Source organism: Oncorhynchus tshawytscha, linkage group LG15 (genome assembly GCF_018296145.1).
Source record: "Oncorhynchus tshawytscha isolate Ot180627B linkage group LG15, Otsh_v2.0, whole genome shotgun sequence".
Classification (NCBI taxonomy): domain Eukaryota; kingdom Metazoa; phylum Chordata; class Actinopteri; order Salmoniformes; family Salmonidae; genus Oncorhynchus; species Oncorhynchus tshawytscha.
Genome location: NC_056443.1, coordinates 31,475,694 through 31,496,923, shown reverse-complemented (window position 1 = coordinate 31,496,923; position 21,230 = coordinate 31,475,694). Strand labels below are relative to the sequence as shown.

Here is a 21,230-nt window from a genome sequence, read left to right as displayed (position 1 = left end):
TCCAAGCTGAGCTTGGTTAAAACCCTGGATGGGAGATCGAAGGGACAGCTGTAGACGGCCCCATCTCTCCAGTAGGAGGTGCTGTAGACGGCCCCAGCTCTCCAGTAGGAGGTGCTGTAGACGGCCCCATCTCTCCAGTAGGAGGTGCTGTAGGCCCCAGCTCTCCAGTAGGAGGTGCTGTAGACGGCCCCATCTCTCCAGTAGGAGGTGCTGTAGACGGCCCCATCTCTCCAGTAGGAGGTGCTGTAGACGGCCCCAGCTCTCCAGTAGGAGGTGCTGTAGACGGCCCCAGCTCTCCAGTAGGAGGTGCTGTAGACGGCCCCAGCTCTCCAGTAGGAGGTGCCAGCCCCAGCTCTCCAGTAGGAGGTGCTGTAGACGGCCCCAGCTCTCCAGTAGGAGGTGCTGTAGACGGCCCCAGCTCTCCAGTAGGAGGTGCTGTAGACGGCCCCAGCTCTCCAGTAGGAGGTGCTGTAGACGGCCCCAGCTCTCCAGTAGGAGGTGCTGTAGACGGCCCCAGCTCTCCAGTAGGAGGTGCTGTAGACGGCCCCAGCTCTCCAGTAGGAGGTGCTGTAGACGGCCCCAGCTCCAGTAGGAGGTGCTGAGACGGCCCCAGCTCTCCAGTAGGAGGTGCTGTAGACGGCCCCATCTCTCCAGTAGGAGGTGCTGTAGACGGCCCCATCTCTCCAGTAGGAGGTGCAGTAGACGGCCCCATCTCTCCAGTAGGAGGTGCAGTAGACGGCCCCATCTCTCCAGTAGGAGGTGCTGTAGACGGCCCCATCTCTCCAGTAGGAGGTGCTGTAGACGGCCCCATCTCTCCAGTAGGAGGTGATGTAGACGGCCCCATCTCTCCAGTAGGAGGTGCTGTAGACGGCCCATCTCTCCAGTAGGAGGTGCTGCCCAGAACTATTGCTTTTTGCTGATAGTGGATATTACCTTGAACATATTTTATACAAGGTTGGTCTATGTTGAAAATTGGTTACCATGATGACATAATCCTGTGGTTGTAACTTTACTGTAAAACATCTCATGCCAAAATCATGGTGATTAATATGGAGTTGGTCCCCCTTTTGCTACTATATCAGCATCCACTCTTCTGGGACAGCTTCCCGCTAGATGTTGGAACATTTCTGCGGGGACTTGCTTCCATTCAGCCATAAGAACATTAGTGAGGTCAGGAACTGGTGTTGGGCGATTAGACCTGACTCGCAGTTGCCGTTCCAATTCATCCCAAAGGTGTTCGATGGGGTTGGGGTCAGGGCTCTGTGCAGGCCAGTCAAGTTCTTCTCAAAAAACCATTTCTGTATGGACCTCGCTTTGTGCACGGGGGCATTGTCATGATGAAACAGGAAAGGGCCTTCCCCAAACCATTGCCACAAAGCTGGAAGCACAGAATTATCTAGTGTGTCATTGTATGCTGTAGCGTTAATATTTCTCTTCACTGGAACTAAAAGGAGCCTAGCCCGAACCATGAAAATCAGCCCCAGAACATTATTCATCCTCCACCAAACTTTACAGTTGACACTATGCATTGGGGCAGGTAGTGTTCTCCTGGCATTAGCCAAGTCCAGATGGTGAAAGGTGATTCATCATTCAAGAGAACGTGTTTCCACCGCTGATGTTGCTTCCATAGGTAGTTTGGCACTCGGTAGTGAGGGTTACAACAGAGGACAGACGCGCTACGGGCTTCAGCACTCCCGTTCTGTGAGCTTGTGTGGTCTACCACTTCCGTTGTTGCTCCTAGACGTTTCCACTTCTCAATAAGAGCAATTACAGTTGACCGGGGGCAGCTCTAGCAGGGCAGATGTTTGACGAACTGACTTGTTGGAAAGGTGGCATCCTATGACGCTGCCACGTTGAAAAGTCACTGAGCTCTTCAGTAAAAACCACTCTACTGCTAATGTTTGTCAATGGAGATTGCATGTCCGTGTGCTCGATTTTATACACCTGTTAGCAAAAGGGGTGTTCACATACTTTTCTATATCTAGTGTAGATGCCACGTCACAATACGGTGACCACTTACATTGAAACAACATTGATTTAACCAGTTTGTGCCCAGTGGTTAACCTCTGAACTGAAGGTAGAGTTGCATCAAAGATGGACTATTCAGTCTATTCGCAGTGCAATGTCAGTCCCCTACAAGGCTGTTACCATGTTTATACTTTAAGTCCTTCAGGTCCTCCAATGTAAAATACATATAAAGACAGTTCATTTCACACATAATTGTCATTTCTTTTTATTTCTTGTGTTTGTTTTTTTTTTATATGCCAATATAGCAACTTTTTTCTTGTTTTTTTTTCCTTTAAATGACATGGAATTTCAATATGTACAAAAAACAAAACAACCAATCATTATGTTATCAAAAAAAAACAGTCCCCTTGTTTCACGTTATTGCTAAAAATGTTACAAACTGCACAGATTTCTACCATCAGCAAACCCTTCGATCGCTGAGTATACTACCACTGGCTGACACCTCTGTTTACCATTAATGGAACATTACACACAGAGACAGAGAGAAAGATGGAGACAGAGTGTGTGTGAAAGGATGCGTGAGGGGGACAAGATAACAAATGGGACTGCAGCGAAGTTAAGCGTGCAGAGCTAAGAGAGTGAAGTCAAAACGTAGGTGCAGAGAGACACAGAGGAGAGGGAAACATTACTACTCCATAATGCAGCCAGCCAATCGTCTCGAGGAGTATTCAAGGCAGAGCGTGTCAGAGAAAGGCTCCTCCCACACAGCTTTTCCTTTATTTAAAGCTGCTTCTCGCTCTGTCCTGTTTAGCAGTGCATGACATATCTATGTTATAAAAAGACATTTGGCATATTAGAGGACACATACATACGTTGTTCAGAGCTCATTAACCCCCCCCCCAAAAACAGCTGCTTTTGGAAGAAAACAAAACAATATGACTGACAAAATTAAAACCGCTTGCAAGTACAGTATGTACACAGTATTTGCAAAAAGCTTCAGGTTAAGAGAGTATTTCATCAGATTTTGTTACCAGGTTAATCGTTTGTCCAGATGATAAAAAGGCATGTAACAACATTCCACCCCTGTAAGAGGGAACTGCCTTCTCCTTGTTGAGTAAAACGTGAGAACTGATGCTTTTTGTTGACCATGAAAACAAACAACTTAGTTGGACTAGCGCCGTTGCTAACTAGCATAGCTGGTCCCATTGTTGAAAGGAGTTATGGGATATTAGAATCCAAAAACAAAACCCCACAAGCAGAAAGACAGCAGGAGAATGATTCAGGCATTTCCCGAACTCACTTCTCTCAGCAGACATCCTGAAAACACAGAGCAAACCCAAAAAGATTCAGCGACCACCTTATTGACATGACAATAGAGTGAAGGCTTTGGAAAAGGCCAGTAGCTTTTCTCGTTGTTGTGTAATTCCATAGTAAGGTGATAGGTGACAAAGCTCATGTTGGTTCCATGCTGCAAACTATTCAATTCAGGTTGATCGCACCCATTGTTGAATGAATTAAAAACATAAAAACAACTGTTGCTGGACCGACAGCAACTGACCTTTTGTAAATCGACTCCCGGCGCCAAAGTAGGCAGCAATGACCTTATTTCTTTAACATAAAATCAAACAAACGGTGAAACTTTATACAATAATAAAAAAAAAAGATATCGTCAATATTACACTGTTTACATTAACATCAATGGCTGAAGAAACAGGTAGGTAGGTAGGTAGGTAGGTAGGTAGGTAGGTAGGTAGGTAGGTAGGTAGGTAGTGGGGGCAGAAGCATCCCATCTGTTACGCTTGTATTTTTAGAGGAAACTTGGCACTTTTTTGTTCCCTTTTATCAAATGGATTTGACTGTTAAACGGGTACATGATGAGAGAGGCCTGTAACACTTGTTCATTAAAAACATATTCAAGCTTCAGCATCATAGTTCTTCCTGGAAGAGCATATCGTCCCACTGTAACACACTGTGATCAAACTATTGGCGTTGATCGTCTTCTTCAGACACATATTATTGTGCCAGAGAAATAATCACTTGTTTTATATTTGGATCAAAATTAGAAGATGGCCAACCAACCTGGCCAACCAACCTGGCCAACCAACCAACCTGGCCAACCAACCAACCTGGCCAACCAACCAACCTGGCCAACCAACCTGGCCGGCCAATCAACCTGGCCAACCAACCAACCTGGCCAACCAACCTGGCCAACCAACCTGGCCAACCAACCTGGCCAACCAACCAACCTGGCCAACCAACCTGGCCAACCAACCTGGCCAACCAAAAGTCCATCTTTACAAGAACACTGATTGTTTTGAACACGAACAGTGTACACACGCACAAACACGCTTTGAAACGGAACGAGTTTCGCTCAACGATCCGTTGTTACAGACTATACAGCAGATCGTGAACACACACAAACAAGCTGGTGAAGTAGGTGGTCAGGCAAACCTCAAGAGACACGACCTGTATAGTATTGCTGTACGTTTCTCTAAATATACATCTTCAATGATACAGCCTACATCTAGAAGGCCTTGATACTGTTAACAGAAGACTCGATCACCATAAGTACATTGGCTGGGTTTGGCTACTTTCAGACAGCGACGTACTTGTTTTGTTCGGTCAAAAACCACAGGACGTTAGTTAAAAGGATTTAAAATGAGTCACAGTGCTTGCAAGACAATGTCTCTAAAAACGGAGAAAGCACGAGTGCTGTGATGAAGTAGACATATACAGTATCAGTCAAAAATGTTATAACACCTACTCATTCAAGGTTTTCATTTTTTAAAACTATTTTATACATTGTAGAATAATTGTGAAGACATCAAAACGATGAAAAAAACACATGTAGTAACCTAAAAAGTGTTAAACAAATCAAAATATATTTGAGATTCTTCAAAGTATCCACCCTTTGCCTTGACAGCTTTGCACACTTAGCATTCTCTCAACCAGCTTCATGAGGTAGTCACCTGGAATGCATTTCAATTAACAGGTGTGCCTTCTTAAAAGTTCATTTGTGGAATTTCTTTCCCTTTTAATGCATTTGAGCCAATCAGTTGTGTTGTGACAGGCTAGGGGTGGTATACAGAAGATAGCCCTATTTGGTAGAAGACCATCATTACTTTAAGACATGAAGGTCAGTCAACGCAGACAATCTAAAGAACTTTGAAAGTTGCAAAATCCATCAAACAGGATCGCCACAGGAAAAGAAAACCCAGAGTTACCTCTGCTGCAGAGGTGAAGTTCATTAGAGTTACCAGCCTCAGAAACCGGCAATTAACTGCACCTCAGATTGCACCTCAGAGTTCAAGTAACAGACACATCTCAACATCAACTGTTCAGAGGAGACTGCGTGAATCAGGCCTTCATGGTCGAATTGCTGCAAAGAAACCACTGCTAAAGGACACCAATAAGAAGAAAAGACTTGCTTGGGCCAAGAAACATGAGCAATGGACATTAGACTGGTGGAAATCTGTTCTTTGGTCTGGAGTTCAAATTTGAGATATTTGGTTCCAACCGCCGTGTCTTTGTGAGACGTAGAGTAGGTGAACGGATGATCTCTGCCATTCCATCTGGTTTGGGCTTAGTGGGACTATGATTTGTTTTTCAACAGGACAATGACCCAACACACCTCCAGGCTGTGTAACGGCTATTTGACCCAAGGAGGAGAGTGATGGAGTGCTGCATCAGATGACCTGGCCTCCACAATCACCCGACCTCACACCAATTGAGATGGTTTGGGATGAGTTGGACCGCAGAGTGAAGAAAAAGCAGCCAATGTGGGAACTCCTTCAAGACTGTTGGAAAAGCATTCCTCATGAAGCTGGTTGAGAGAATGCCAAGAGTGTCCAAAGCTGTCATCAAGGCAAAGGGTGGCTATTTGAAGAATCTCAAATATAAAATACTGTTTTGGTTACTACATGATTCCATGTGTTATTTCATAGTTTTGATGTCTTCACTATTATTCTACAATGTAGAAAACAGTTTTTTTTTTCATTAAGAAAAACCCTTGAACGAGTCGGTGTGTCCAAACTTTGGACTGGTACTGTAAGTGTTGTACTTTTACACTGAACAGCGTTTGTTTTAACAACAAATCCTCCAGAACGCTGGTCGTATGTCTGACAGTGTGTTTTTGAAGCAGTGACACAATTTGAAGCAGTGACACAAAGATAACCCATAATGCTATGTTGTCCAATGAAACAACTTCCTGTAACGAGTCCAGGTGAAAAATATTACAGGTTAGGACAAAGTAATAATTCCATTGGGCAGCGTTAGAAAACAAACAACTTCATTGGACTAGCGCCGTTGCTAACTAGCATAGCTGGTCCCATTGTTGAAAAGAGTTATGGGATATTAGAATCCCCTTTGTCATCTTCAACCTAGTAATGAGCAGAGATAAGACCCGACTGTTTCCCCCACACACACAGATTCGTTCTAGTTACGTAAATGAAAAGGGCAGGTCGTTGGAAGAGTAATGTTACTCTTTGACATTTAAGTGAACGGTAAAGGCCACATCAAATTGGAAGTGTCTGTCTTTTCGGGTTTTCTAAAAACCAAGGAAAGTTTTAAATGCCAACAGAACTATACACAGGAAGACACCAAGGCCTGGAAACACAATATACTGACAGATTTGAAGACGTCGCTGGACACTTCTACAGCAACATGATATCAACTTTGGATATGTGACATGATTTTAGTTGACTGTAATAATACTACTGTACTAAGGCTACCATTTCATTTTAACGACTAGACTCATTAAATGTGAAAATGACAAACTATTCTGTAACTGGAAGTCCAGTTTTTTTTTTTTTTTTTTACATTTTAAATAAAATGGAAGAATTCACGTCACCATGACTCCATGTGTGATGTACAGACATGTTGTACTTTCCAAAGGAAACGTAGCTTGTAGCGAACAGAGTATTGCAGGCAAGGCATAGGCGTTGCTTAAAGCTTTTCTTTTTAAAGACTTCATTTTTTTTAAAAACAATGAGAATACAAAAATTAGGCCCGCTGAGGTTACCCCCTAACACAAACAAACCATTGGTTAGGTAAAAAATAAAAATAAATCCCAAGACTAGCAAAGTATCAAAAATTCTACGTTCCGTCGAAAAGACTGAAAGAAGCAGGCATTTGATGGAGACAAGAAGTAAAGGTAGCTATAATACACATGCCAGGTCGGGATTTGGACAACATAAAAAAAGCCCAAAGCTCGGAGGAAGAGAATAGAAACTATTTGGTAACAAAAGTGTACTATACGGTTTCATACAAAACAGGTGAAAATGTACCTTTACTGAAGCTTATGCAAGATCCTTGGTCCACAAAAACGATGGCATCGTCATGACATTTTTATGTGTCCCCACTATGTCCACTCCTCGCTCTCCATCCAAAAACAATACATTTCCTCCCTTTACAGTAACATAGACGACTAACGAGACAAAAAAAGAGGGGGAAAAATGAACAGAGGGAGGGGGGGGGAAGCGCACAAAATCAACCTTTTAGTTAACGTACTATACATGTGGTGGATGTATAGTTGTTGTGGTCTCCGTTCAAGACACTGGCGCGCTGAGCCAATAGGAACTCCCTATTACACAGCTCCAACACCATAAACCGACAGGCATGTCCCTTACGAACCACAAGAGGGCAGCAGCGAGGAGTTCACACAGTTTCTCTTATTTCCGCTGGTTGACAACTTTTAACATAGGAACTCTCTTTGAATTCCTCCTTTTTCCGTCCGATCAGTTTTCAATTTCAGCTTCTTTTGAAATCCCAAATCAATATGCAGCACTTTTAGAGAGTCAGTTTACTTCATGGTCTTTTTACCATGTGGTACATTTTCCTCTCAAGGCATATTGTGTGTGTGTATAAGTGTGTGTGTGTGTGTGTGTGTGTGTGTTTGTGTGTTAGGACACCACGGCTGCAACCGTGGAAGAGGATGTGACTCCTGCGTTGTTGGGGCCGTAGCTGTTGTTAGCGTCGCTGTTGTTAGCGCTGTTGCTGCTAGCCGTTAAAAGGCGGTCGCTGCCCGCCCGTAGGATGGCTCCGGCGGCGTTGCAGTGTGGCCGCGGCCCAGGCTCCGGCGTGTAGGTGAAGGTGAGCGTGGTGGAGTAGATGATGCCGTCGTTTCGCACCAGCGTGACGGGAACCTGCACCGGCTGACGTACCCAGCGCCAGCCCTCGCGGAAGGCAGAGATGTCGGGAACCACGCACAGCATGCTCTCCGCACACCTACACCAGCAAGCAGAGAGGAGAGAGTCAGACAGGCTTGACTCTAGCTATTTGGGTTGAATCCCTCACAGTGTGTCGACCTCACCGTTGACTAAAGAAACAAAAAGAAAGGTCAGATATGTAAAGATCCCACGTCGGTTGAGTATTGTCTTTCATGGTCCTTCGAGCAGGATTTGAACAAATGACAAGTCTACCCCACTGATAATATGGATCCATCAAGCACTATGTGAGGGTTGTGTTTTCCATAGTGTCTATGATTGACGACTACAAAAACAGTCCTGTAAAATCTCACTACGATTACACACATCTCACACAAATAGGTCAAATGGGGATCGTGGCGTTCTCAGTCAACATTAGGGCAACTTACACGCCATCCTGCAGCAGACAACAACCTCAACGTTTCACACCCGGCTTCTCCCAGCGGGGTTTTAAATCCAGGGTGAATCCTACCGTTTATTACAGATTAAACCATGGAGCACTTTCATCCTATCTAAAGACCTCTCTCTCTCCACCTCCATGGGTGGCAGACACAAACACTGGGATCGCTAATTCATCTAGAAAATTCGACATCAAAAAGGAAAAACAGTACCTTTTGAAGAATGTTTGGCATCGCCTAAAGGGTGTGCTTTGAAAATGGAAATATCTGAGCCTAAATTGAATTCACGTTTGTTGAGTTGGTACTCATTAGCAGAACATTGCTTTGATTTGGATCAAAGCACGGCTGTAATCTGTCTGGGTTATCCCCTGGTTAGTACTCATATAGAGATTATAATGAGTAACAAGGTCAGACTGAGTAGGAACATCCCCTTCCCCTCTCCCCAGAAAGGTGTATCTCATAGATAAAACAAATTCATCGTTTGAGGCCGTTTCAGTTTGACTTTAGTAGAATGAAGTAGTGTTTCTGATTCTAAATCCTTTCTAAATCCTTTCAGACAGTACTCTGTCTGGTCAAGCTACGGTATTCTGCCTGGTCAAGCTACGGTATTCCGCCTGGTCAAGCTACGGTATTCCGCCTGGTCAAGCTACGGTATTCTGCCTGGTCAAGCTACAGTACTCTGCCTGGTCAAGCTACGGTATTCTGCCTGGTCAAGCTACGGTACTCTGCCTGGTCAAGCTACGGTACTCTGCCTGGTCAAGCTACGGTATTCTGCCTGGTCAAGCTACGGTATTCTGCCTGGTCAAGCTACGGTATTCTGTCTGGTCAAGCTACAGTATTGAGCCAAATGTAGCATCATTTTGCACCACCTTATTGAGCCACAGTTGAAAGGAGCAGCGAGGTGCGTCTGTCAGTACCTGTACATGGTCTCTGCCTCCACGTCTCCGAACCAGACCCTCAGGTTTGAGGTGAAGTTCTGTCCCGTCAGCTCCAGCATGGCCACATCCCCACCCCCGTTTAACTAAACACACACACACACACACACACACACACACACACACACACACACACACACACACACACACACACACACACACACACACAAATACAACAAAAGCATAAATGTTTTTGTGTTGTTGACAGAGGAAGAGATGGAATCTGGTAAAGGGACTAAAGGGTGTTTGTTTGGAGCACTGCAAGAGGAACAAATTGTTGTTTATAATAGGAATGGAGTGTGGATGTGGCCTGTGTGTGCATGCACATCTGTGTGTGTCCCTCTCTAACCTGTGTGTGCATGCATATCTGTGTGTGTCCCTCTCTAACCTGTGTGTGCATGCATATCTGTGTCCCTCTCTAACCTGTGTGTGCATGCATATCTGTGTCCCTCTCTAACCTGTGTGTGTCCCTCTCTAACCTGTGTGTGCATGCATATCTGTGTGTCCCTCTCTAACCTGTGTGTGCATGCATATCTGTGTCCCTCTCTAACCTGTGTGTGTCCCTCTCTAACCTGTGTGTGCATGCATATCTGTGTGTCCCTCTCTAACCTGTGTGTGCATGCATATCTGTGTGTCCCTCTCTAACCTGTGTGTGCATGCATATCTGTGTCCCTCTCTAACCTGTGTGTGTCCCTCTCTAACCTGTGTGTGCATGCATATCTGTGTCCCTCTCTAACCTGTGTGTGTCCCTCTCTAACCTGTGTGTGCATGCATATCTGTGTGTCCCTCTCTAACCTGTGTGTGCATGCATATCTGTGTGTGTCCCTCTCTAACCTGTGTGTGCATGCACATCTGTGTGTGTCCCTCTCTAACCTGTGTGTGCATGCATATCTGTGTGTGTCCCTCTCTAACCTGTGTGTGCATGCATATCTGTGTGTGTCCCTCTCTAACCTGTGTGTGCATGCACATCTGTATGTGTCCCTCTCTAACCTGTGTGTGCATGCACATCTGTGTGTGTCCCTCTCTAACCTGTGTGTGCATGCACATCTGTGTCCCTCTCTAACCTGTGTGTGCATGCATATCTGTGTGTGTCCCTCTCTAACCTGTGTGTGCATGCACATCTGTGTGTGTCCCTCTCTAACCTGTGTGTGCATGCATATCTGTGTGTCCCTCTCTAACCTGTGTGTGCATGTCCCTCTCTAACCTGTGTGTGCATGCATATCTGTGTGTCCCTCTCTAACCTGTGTGTGTCCCTCTCTAACCTGTGTGTGCATGCATATCTGTGTGTCCCTCTCTAACCTGTGTGTGCATGCATATCTGTGTGTGTCCCTCTCTAACCTGTGTGTGCATGCATATCTGTGTGTGTCCCTCTCTAACCTGTGTGTGCATGCATATCTGTGTCCCTCACTAACCTGTGTGTGCATGCATATCTGTGTGTGTCCCTCTCTAACCTGTGTGTGCATGCATATCTGTGTGTCCCTCTCTAACCTGTGTGTGCATGCATATCTGTGTGTGTCCCTCTCTAACCTGTGTGTGCATGCATATCTGTGTGTGTCCCTCTCTAACCTGTGTGTGCATGCATATCTGTGTGTGTCCCTCTCTAACCTGTGTGTGCATGCATATCTGTGTGTGTCCCTCTCTAACCTGTGTGTGCATGCACATCTGTGTGTGTCCCTCTCTAACCTGTGTGTGCATGCATATCTGTGTGTGTCCCTCTCTAACCTGTGTGTGCATGCATATCTGTGTCCCTCTCTAACCTGTGTGTGCATGCATATCTGTGTGTGTCCCTCTCTAACCTGTGTGTGCATGCATATCTGTGTGTGTCCCTCTCTAACCTGTGTGTGCATGCATATCTGTGTGTGTCCCTCTCTAACCTGTGTGTGCATGCATATCTGTGTGTGTCCCTCTCTAACCTGTGTGTGCATGCATATCTGTGTGTGTCCCTCTCTAACCTGTGTGTGCATGCATATCTGTGTGTGTCCCTCTCTAACCTGTGTGTGCATGCATATCTGTGTGTGTCCCTCTCTAACCTGTGTGTGCATGCATATCTGTGTGTCCCTCTCTAACCTGTGTGTGCATGCACATCTGTGTGTGTCCCTCTCTAACCTGTGTGTGCATGCATATCTGTGTGTGTCCCTCTCTAACCTGTGTGTGCATGCACATCTGTGTGTGTCCCTCTCTAACCTGTGTGTGCATGCATATCTGTGTGTGTTCCTCTCTAACCTGTGTGTGCATGCACATCTGTGTGTGTCCCTCTCTAACCTGTGTGTGCATGCACATCTGTGTGTGTCCCTCTCTAACCTGTGTGTGCATGCATATCTGTGTGTGTCCCTCTCTAACCTGTGTGTGCATGCATATCTGTGTGTGTCCCTCTCTAACCTGTGTGTGCATGCATATCTGTGTGTGTCCCTCTCTAACCTGTGTGTGCATGCATATCTGTGTGTGTCCCTCTCTAACCTGTGTGTGCATGCACATCTGTGTGTGTCCCTCTCTAACCTGTGTGTGCATGCATATCTGTGTGTGTCCCTCTCTAACCTGTGTGTGCATGCATATCTGTGTGTGTCCCTCTCTAACCTGTGTGTGCATGCATATCTGTGTGTGTCCCTCTCTAACCTGTGTGTGCATGCATATCTGTGTGTGTCCCTCTCTAACCTGTGTGTGCATGCATATCTGTGTGTGTCCCTCTCTAACCTGTGTGTGCATGCATATCTGTGTGTGTCCCTCTCTAACCTGTGTGTGCATGCATATCTGTGTGTGTCCCTCTCTAACCTGTGTGTGCATGCATATCTGTGTGTGTCCCTCTCTAACCTGTGTGTGCATGCATATCTGTGTGTCCCTCTCTAACCTGTGTGTGCATGCATATCTGTGTGTCCCTCTCTAACCTGTGTGTGCATGCACATCTGTGTGTGTCCCTCTCTAACCTGTGTGTGCATGCATATCTGTGTGTGTCCCTCTCTAACCTGTGTGTGCATGCACATCTGTGTGTGTCCCTCTCTAACCTGTGTGTGCATGCATATCTGTGTGTGTCCCTCTCTAACCTGTGTGTGCATGCATATCTGTGTGTCCCTCTCTAACCTGTGTGTGCATGCATATCTGTGTGTCCCTCTCTAACCTGTGTGTGCATGCACATCTGTGTGTGTCCCTCTCTAACCTGTGTGTGCATGCATATCTGTGTGTGTCCCTCTCTAACCTGTGTGTGCATGCACATCTGTGTGTGTCCCTCTCTAACCTGTGTGTGCATGCATATCTGTGTGTGTTCCTCTCTAACCTGTGTGTGCATGCACATCTGTGTGTGTCCCTCTCTAACCTGTGTGTGCATGCACATCTGTGTGTGTCCCTCTCTAACCTGTGTGTGCATGCATATCTGTGTGTGTCCCTCTCTAACCTGTAAGCTCTCGACTCCAGGCACGGGGGTGACAGGCGAGTGGACGGGGCCCATGCCCTCGTAGAAGGTGTACTCAGCCTTGTCGGTGCTGATGATTGTCCAGGACGCTCCGTCGTTGATCATCTCTTTGTTTGGTTCCTTTGGGCATGGAGTGGCCTGGGGGACACACACACAGACAGACACACACACACACACACACACACACACACACACACACACACACACACAGACAAGTTAAAGGGAGCTGCTAGCGCTTCACCATATTTCAGATATAGATCGATAAATAAATGAACATAGCTGTGTGTTATGAATCTTGGTTTAGTTGTTTCTATGGTGATCTCTGATGTAGAGATAACGCCTATCACCGTAACGCTATATTAACTCTCACTCTAATCCGTCGTCTATCGAAGATGGAATCCAAAGGGGAAGAATAACCTCTTAGCAAAACAAAGACTGTGAATAAATTCAGCAACGGGGACCAGCACAGAGCACTGACATGGGATGCCGACCATTTTCAGGCGGGATCTGATCAACAATGTTAAAAAATATATTTTTTATTTTATTATTATTTAACCTTTATTTAACTAGGCAATTCTTAATTACAAATGACGGCCTACCCAGGCCAAACCCAGACGAAGCTGGGCCAATTGCAATTGCCCTAAGGGACTCCACAGCCAGATGTGATTCAGCCTGGATTTGAACCAGGGACTGTAGTGTTGTCTCTTGCACTGAGATGCAGTTCCTTAGACACCTGCACCACTCGGGAGAATTTGAAGATTGTAAACTGGGTACTACCGTAGGAACCAACTAATGTTCACCATCCAAGAAATCATTTTCTCACAAGATCATTCTGATTGGTTACTGCAAATATGGGGTCAATTTAAGTAGTCTCAAAGCGTAATGAAGGTAGTCTCAACGCGTAATGAAGGTAGTCTCAACGCGTAATAAAGGTGGTCTCAACGCGTAATGAAGGTGGTCTCAACGCGTAATGAAGGTGGTCTCAACGCGTAATGAAGGTGGTCTCAACGCGTAATGAAGGTGGTCTCAACGCGTAATGAAGGTGGTCTCAACGCGTAATGAAGGTGGTCTCAACGCGTAATGAAGGTGGTCTCAACGCGTAATGAAGGTGGTCTCAACGCGTAATGAAGGTGGTCTCAACGCGTAATGAAGGTGGTCTCAACGCGTAATGAAGGTGGTCTCAACGCGTAATGAAGGTGGTCTCAACGCGTAATGAAGGTGGTCTCAACGCGTAATGAAGGTGGTCTCAACGCGTAATGAAGGTGGTCTCAACGCGTAATGAAGGTGGTCTCAACGCGTAATGAAGGTGGTCTCAACGCGTAATGAAGGTGGTCTCAACGCGTAATGAAGGTGGTCTCAACGCGTAATGAAGGTGGTCTCAACGCGTAATGAAGGTGGTCTCAACGCGTAATGAAGGTGGTCTCAACGCGTAATGAAGGTGGTCTCAACGCGTAATGAAGGTGGTCTCAACGCGTAATGAAGGTGGTCTCAACGCGTAATGAAGGTGGTCTCAACGCGTAATGAAGGTGGTCTCAACGCGTAATGAAGGTGGTCTCAACGCGTAATGAAGGTGGTCTCAACGCGTAATGAAGGTGGTCTCAACGCGTAATGAAGGTGGTCTCAACGCGTAATGAAGGTGGTCTCAACGCGTAATGAAGGTGGTCTCAACGCGTAATGAAGGTGGTCTCAACGCGTAATGAAGGTGGTCTCAACGCGTAATGAAGGTGGTCTCAACGCGTAATGAAGGTGGTCTCAACGCGTAATGAAGGTGGTCTCAACGCGCGTAATGAAGGTGGTCTCAACGCGTAATGAAGGTGGTCTCAACGCGTAATGAAGGTGGTCTCAAAGCGTAATGAAGGTGGTCTCAAAGCGTAATGAAGGTAGTCTCAACGCGTAATGAAGGTGGTCTCAACGCTTAATGAAGGTGGTCTCAACGCGTAATGAAGGTGGTCTCAACGCGTAATGAAGGTGGTCTCAACGCGTAATGAAGGTAGTCTCAACGCGTAATGAAGGTAGTCTCAACGCGTAATGAAGGTAGTCTCAACGCGTAATGAAGGTGGTCTCAACGCGTAATGAAGGTGGTCTCAACGCGTAATGAAGGTGGTCTCAACGCGTAATGAAGGTGGTCTCAACGCGTAATGAAGGTGGTCTCAAAGCGTAATGAAGGTAGTCTCAATGCGTAATGAAGGTGGTCTCAACGCGTAATGAAGGTGGTCTCAACGCGTAATGAAGGTGGTCTCAACGCGTAATGAAGGTGGTCTCAACGCGTAATGAAGGTAGTCTCAACGCGTAATGAAGGTAGTCTCAACGCGTAATGAAGGTGGTCTCAACGCGTAATGAAGGTGGTCTCAACGCGTAATGAAGGTAGTCTCAACGCGTAATGAAAGTAGTCAACGCGTAATGAAGGTGGTCTCAACGCGTAATGAAGGTAGTCTCAACGCGTAATGAAGGTAGTCTCAACGCGTAATGAAGGTGGTCTCAACGCGTAATGGTGGTCTCAACGCGTAATGAAGGTGGTCTCAACGCGCAATGAAGGTGGTCTCAACGCGTAATGGTGGTCTCAACGCGTAATGAAGGTGGTCTCAACGCGTAATGAAGGTGGTCTCAAAGCGTAATGAAGGTGGTCTCAACGCGTAATGGAAGGTAGTGTCTCACTCACTTGAAACTGTATGATCCTCTCTTGGGAAAGGCACAGGTACATCCGCTCTGTGTCCTTCAGGTAGAATGAACACTTGTGCAGCTGGGAGACGGGGTCGTCTGCATCCAACAAGGCCGTCTGCTTGTCCACCTTACGGATGATCTGAAACACACAGACAGGCTGGTGTTTAGGGTTTAGTTGCTTAGAGCTCAGTGTACAAATAACATCATTAACTTTCATTAGTGTGTGTGTGTTGGTAATAAAGAGAAATAGTGAGAATATTAACATAAAGACATACAAGACAGAGAGAAAGAGGGAAACATGGAGAGAAACATGGAGAGAGGAGAGAAACATGGAGAGAGGAGAGAAACATGGAGAGAGGAGAGAAACATGGAGAGAAACATGGAGAGAAACATGGAGAGAGGAGAGAAACATGGAGAGAGGAGAGAAACATGGAGAGAAACATGGAGAGAAACATGGAGAGAAGAGAGAAACATGGAGAGAGGAGAGAAACATGGAGAGAAACATGGAGAGAGGAGAGAAACATGGAGAGAGGAGAGAAACATGGAGAGAGGAGAGAAACAGGGAGAGATGAGAGAAACAGGGAGAGAGGAGAGAAACAGGGAGAGAGGAGAGAAACAGGGAGAGAAACGTGGAGAGGAGAGAAACATGGAGAGAGGAGAGAAACATGGAGAGAGGAGAAACAGATGTAAGAGAGTGAAGTGGTGGGTAGTACCAGGCGTGGCAGGGCCATCCCGGTGACAGAGCAGACCAGTTTGACCGTCTGTCCATAGTGGATGTAGCCATCTCTCACAGTGAACTCCTCTCCTTCAGACTCCTCGTCATCCACTGGGGAACAGGACACATAACATTCATCTTTTGTTTCAATAGCACATACACTTACACTGAGTATAAAGAATTTTAGAGTGGAAATGTAACGTCAGGCCAGCCTCTCAACAATCCACTTTAAAACAAAGCATGGTATTGTCATTTACCCATACCGTGGAATCAGAAAATATTCAGACCGCTTGACTTTATCAAAATGTTGTTACATTACAGTCTTATTCTAAAATGAATGACATAAACAAATGTCCTCAATCTACACACAATACCCCATAATGACATCACAATACCCCATAATGACAAAGCAAAAACAGTTAAGAATTTTTTGCACATTTATAAAAAATAAAAAAACAGAAATACCTTATTTACATAAGTATTCAGACCCTTCTCTATGAGACTCAAAATTGTGCTCAGGTGCATCCTGTTTCCATTGATCATCCTTGAGATGTTTCTCCAACTTAATTGGAGTCCACCTGTGGTAAATTCAATTGATTGGACATGATTTGGAAAGGCACACACCTGTCTATATAAGGTCCTACAGTTGACAGTGCATGTCAGGGCAAAGACCAAGCCATGAGGTCGAAGGAATTGTCCGTAGAGCTCAGAGACAGGATTGTGTCGAGGCACAGATCTGGGGAAGGGTACCAAAAAATGTCTGCAGCATTGAAGGTCCCCAAGAACATCATTCTTAAATGGAAGAAGTTTGGAACCACCAAGACTCTTCCAAAAGCTGGCCGGCCAAACTGAGCAATCAGGGAGATGGGCCTTGGTCAGGGAGGTGACCAAAAATCCAATGGTCACTCTGACAGAGCTTTAGAGTTCCTCTGTGGAGATTGGTGAACCTTCCAGAAGGACAACCTTCTCTGCAGCACTCCACCAATCAGATTGAACTCTTTGGCCTGAATGCCAAGCATCACTTCTGGGGGAAACCTGGCACCATCCCTACGGTGAAGCATGGTGGTGGCAGCATCATGCTGTGAGGATGTTTTTCAGCAGCAGAAACTGAGAGACTAGTCAGGATCGAGGGAAAGATGAAAGGAGCAAAGTACAGAGAGATCCTTGATGAAAACCTGTTCCAAAGCGCTCAGGACCTCAGACTGGGGTGAAGGTTCACCTTCCAACAGGACAACAACACTAAGCAGGCAGCCAAGACAACACAGGAGTGGATTCGGGACATGTCTCTGAATGTCCTTGAGTGGTCCAGCCAGAGCACGGACTTGAACCCGATCAAACATCTCTGGGGAGACCTGAAAATAGCAGTGCAGCGACGCTCCCCATCCAACCTGACAGAGCTTGAGAGGATTTGCAGAGAAGAATGAGAGAAACTCACCAAATACAGGTGTGCCAAGCTTGTAGCGTCATACACAAGAAGACTCAAGGTTGCAATTGCTGCCAAAGGTGCTTCAACAAAGTACTGAGTAATATTTGTCATTATGGGTGTGTGTCGATTGATGAGGGAATACAATGCAATTTTAGAATAAGGCTGTAACATAACAAAATGTGGAAAAAGTGAAGGGGTTTGAAAGCTTCCCTATACACATTACCCACACACACATACATTACCCATACATTACCCACACACACATACATTACCCACACACACACACATAAATTACCCACACACACACATACATTACCCACACAACCCACACACACATTACCCACACACACACATACATTACCCCCACACACATACATTACCCACACACACATTACCCACACACACACATACACACACACACACACACACACACACATTACCCATACATTACCCACACACACATACATTACCCACACACACGCACACATACATTACCCACACACATACATTACCCACACACATGCACACGCACATTACCCATACACATGCACACGCACATTACCCATACACATGCACACGCACATTACCCATACATTACCCACACACGCACATTACCCATACATTACCCACACACACACACACTACACATACATTACCCACACACACATATATTACCCATACACACACACACACTACCCATACATTACCCATACACACACACATTACCCATACATTACCCACACATTACCCACACACACATACATTACCCATACACACACACATTACACATACATTACCCACACATTACCCACACACACATACATTACCCATACCCATACACACACATTACACATACATTACCCATACATTAACCACACACCCATACATTACCCACACACACATACATTACCCATACACACACACACACACACACACACACACACACACACACACACACACACACACACACACACACACATTACCCATACATTAACCACACACCCATACATTACCCACACACACATACATTACCCACACACACATACATTACCCACACACACACACACATTACACACACACACACACACACATTACACACACATTACCCACACACACATACAGTGCCTTGCGAAAGTATTCGGCCCCCTTGAACTTTGCGACCTTTTGCCACATTTCAGGCTTCAAACATAAAGATATAAAACTGTATTTTTTTGTGAAGAATCAACAACAAGTGGGACACAATCATGAAGTGGAACGACATTTATTGGATATTTCAAACTTTTTTAACAAATCAAAAACGGAAAAATTGGGCGTGCAAAATTATTCGGCCCCCTTAAGTTAATACTTTGTAGCGCCACCTTTTGCTGCGATTACAGCTGTAAGTCGCTTGGGGTATGTCTCTATCAGTTTTGCACATCGAGAGACTGAAATTTTTCCCATTCCTCCTTGCAAAACAGCTCGAGCTCAGTGAGGTTGGATGGAGAGCATTTGTGAACAGCAGTTTTCAGTTCTTTCCACAGATTCTCGATTGGATTCAGGTCTGGACTTTGACTTGGCCATTCTAACACCTGGATATGTTTATTTTTGAACCATTCCATTGTAGATTTTGCTTTATGTTTTGGATCATTGTCTTGTTGGAAGACAAATCTCCGTCCCAGTCTCAGGTCTTTTGCAGACTCCATCAGGTTTTCTTCCAGAATGGTCCTGTATTTGGCTCCATCCATCTTCCCATCAATTTTAACCATCTTCCCCGTCCCTGCTGAAGAAAAGCAGGCCCAAACCATGATGCTGCCACCACCATGTTTGACAGTGGGGATGGTGTGTTCAGGGTGATGAGCTGTGTTGCTTTCACGCCAAACATAACATTTTGCATTGTTGCCAAAAAGTTCAATTTTGGTTTCATCTGACCAGAGCACCTTCTTCCACATGTTTGGTGTGTCTCCCAGGTGGCTTGTGGCAAACTTTAAACAACACTTTTTATGGATATCTTTAAGAAATGGCTTTCTTCTTGCCACTCTTCCATAAAGGCCAGATTTGTGCAATATACGACTGATTGTTGTCCTGTGGACAGAGTCTCCCACCTCAGCTGTAGATCTCTGCAGTTCATCCAGAGTGATCATGGGCCTCTTGGCTGCATCTCTGATCAGTCTTCTCCTTGTATGAGCTGAAAGTTTAGAGGGACGGCCAGGTCTTGGTAGATTTGCAGTGGTCTGATACTCCTTCCATTTCAATATTAACGCTTGCACAGTGCTCCTTGGGATGTTAAAAGCTTGGGAAATCTTTTTGTATCCAAATCCCGCTTTAAACTTCTTCACAACAGTATCTCGGACCTGCCTGGTGTGTTCCTTGTTCTTCATGATGCTCTCTGCGCTTTTAACGGACCTCTGAGACTATCACAGTGCAGGTGCATTTATACGGAGACTTGATTACACACAGGTGGATTGTATTTATCATCATTAGTCATTTAGGTCAACATTGGATCATTCAGAGATCCTCACTGAACTTCTGGAGAGAGTTTGCTGCACTGAAAGTAAAGGGGCTGAATGATTTTGCATTCCCAATTTTTCAGTTTTTGATTTGTTAAAAAAGTTTGAAATATCCAATAAATGTCGTTCCACTTCATGATTGTGTCCCACTTGTTGTTGATTCTTCACAAAAAAATACAGTTTTATATCTTTATGTTTGAAGCCTGAAATGTGCCAAAAGGTCGCAAAGTTCAAGGGGGCCGAATACTTTCGCAAGGCACTGTACATTACCCATTTGGGGTGGCAGGTAGCCTAGTGGTTAGAGCGTTGGACTAGTAACCAGCAGGTAGCCTAGTGGTTAGAGCGTTGGACTAGTAACCAGCAGGTAGCCTAGTGGTTAGAGCGTTGGACTAGTAACCAGCAGGTAGCCTAGTGGTTAGAGCGTTGGACTAGTAACCAGCAGGTATCCTAGTGGTTAGAGCGTTGGACTAGTAACCAGCAGGTAGCCTAGTGGGAGCGTTGGACTAGTAACCAGCAGGTAGCCTAGTGGTTAGAGCGTTGGACTAGTAACCAGCAGGTAGCCTAGTGGTTAGAGCGTTGGACTAGTAACCAGCAGGTAGCCTAGTGGTTAGAGCGTTGGACTAGTAACCAGCAGGTATCCTAGTGGTTAGAGCGTTGGACTAGTAACCAGCAGGTAGCCTAGTGGTTAGAGCGTTGGACTAGTAACCAGCAGGTAGCCTAGTGGTTAGAGCGTTGGACTAGTAACCAGCAGGTATCCTAGTGGTTAGAGCGTTGGACTAGTAACCAGCAGGTAGCCTAGTGGTTAGAGCGTTGGACTAGTAACCAGCAGGTAGCCTAGTGGTTAGAGCGTTGGACTAGTAACCAGCAGGTATCCTAGTGGTTAGAGCGTTGGACTAGTAACCAGCAGGTAGCCCAGTGGTTAGAGTGTTGGACTAGTAACCAGCAGGTATCCTAGTGGTTAGAGCGTTGGACTAGTAACCAGCAGGTAGCCTAGTGGTTAGAGCGTTGGACTAGTAACCAGCAGGTAGCCTAGTG

The 21,230-nt window shown here is 45.6% G+C and overlaps 1 protein-coding gene and 1 long non-coding RNA gene across 3 annotated transcripts in view; both read right to left on the bottom strand.

The window, feature by feature from the left end:
* Nucleotides 1-2,226: 2,226 nt before the first annotated feature.
* Nucleotides 2,227-4,250, bottom strand: LOC121839412. 2 transcript variants are annotated; one of them, XR_006078962.1, is made up of 2 exons: nt 4,237-4,250; nt 2,227-4,060 (listed from the first exon to the last, which is right to left on the bottom strand). It is a non-coding gene; the product is annotated as an uncharacterized LOC121839412 (long non-coding RNA). The 2 variants fall into 2 exon arrangements; XR_006078963.1 differs by lacking the exon at nt 4,237-4,250 and adding an exon at nt 4,091-4,143.
* A 2,438-nt stretch (nt 4,251-6,688) lies between these two features.
* LOC112237317 (suppressor of hairless protein homolog) overlaps nt 6,689-21,230 on the bottom strand; it is a 95,878-nt gene continuing 81,336 nt past the window's right edge. Inside the window, exons 7-11 of the mRNA XM_042298469.1 lie at nt 16,282-16,394; nt 15,567-15,707; nt 12,890-13,045; nt 9,487-9,590; nt 6,689-8,193 (exon numbers count right to left, since the gene is read on the bottom strand). Coding sequence (XP_042154403.1) covers nt 7,869-8,193; nt 9,487-9,590; nt 12,890-13,045; nt 15,567-15,707; nt 16,282-16,394 — 839 coding nt within the window. The 3' untranslated portion in view covers nt 6,689-7,868. The remainder of the gene's footprint in view (nt 8,194-9,486; nt 9,591-12,889; nt 13,046-15,566; nt 15,708-16,281; nt 16,395-21,230) is intronic.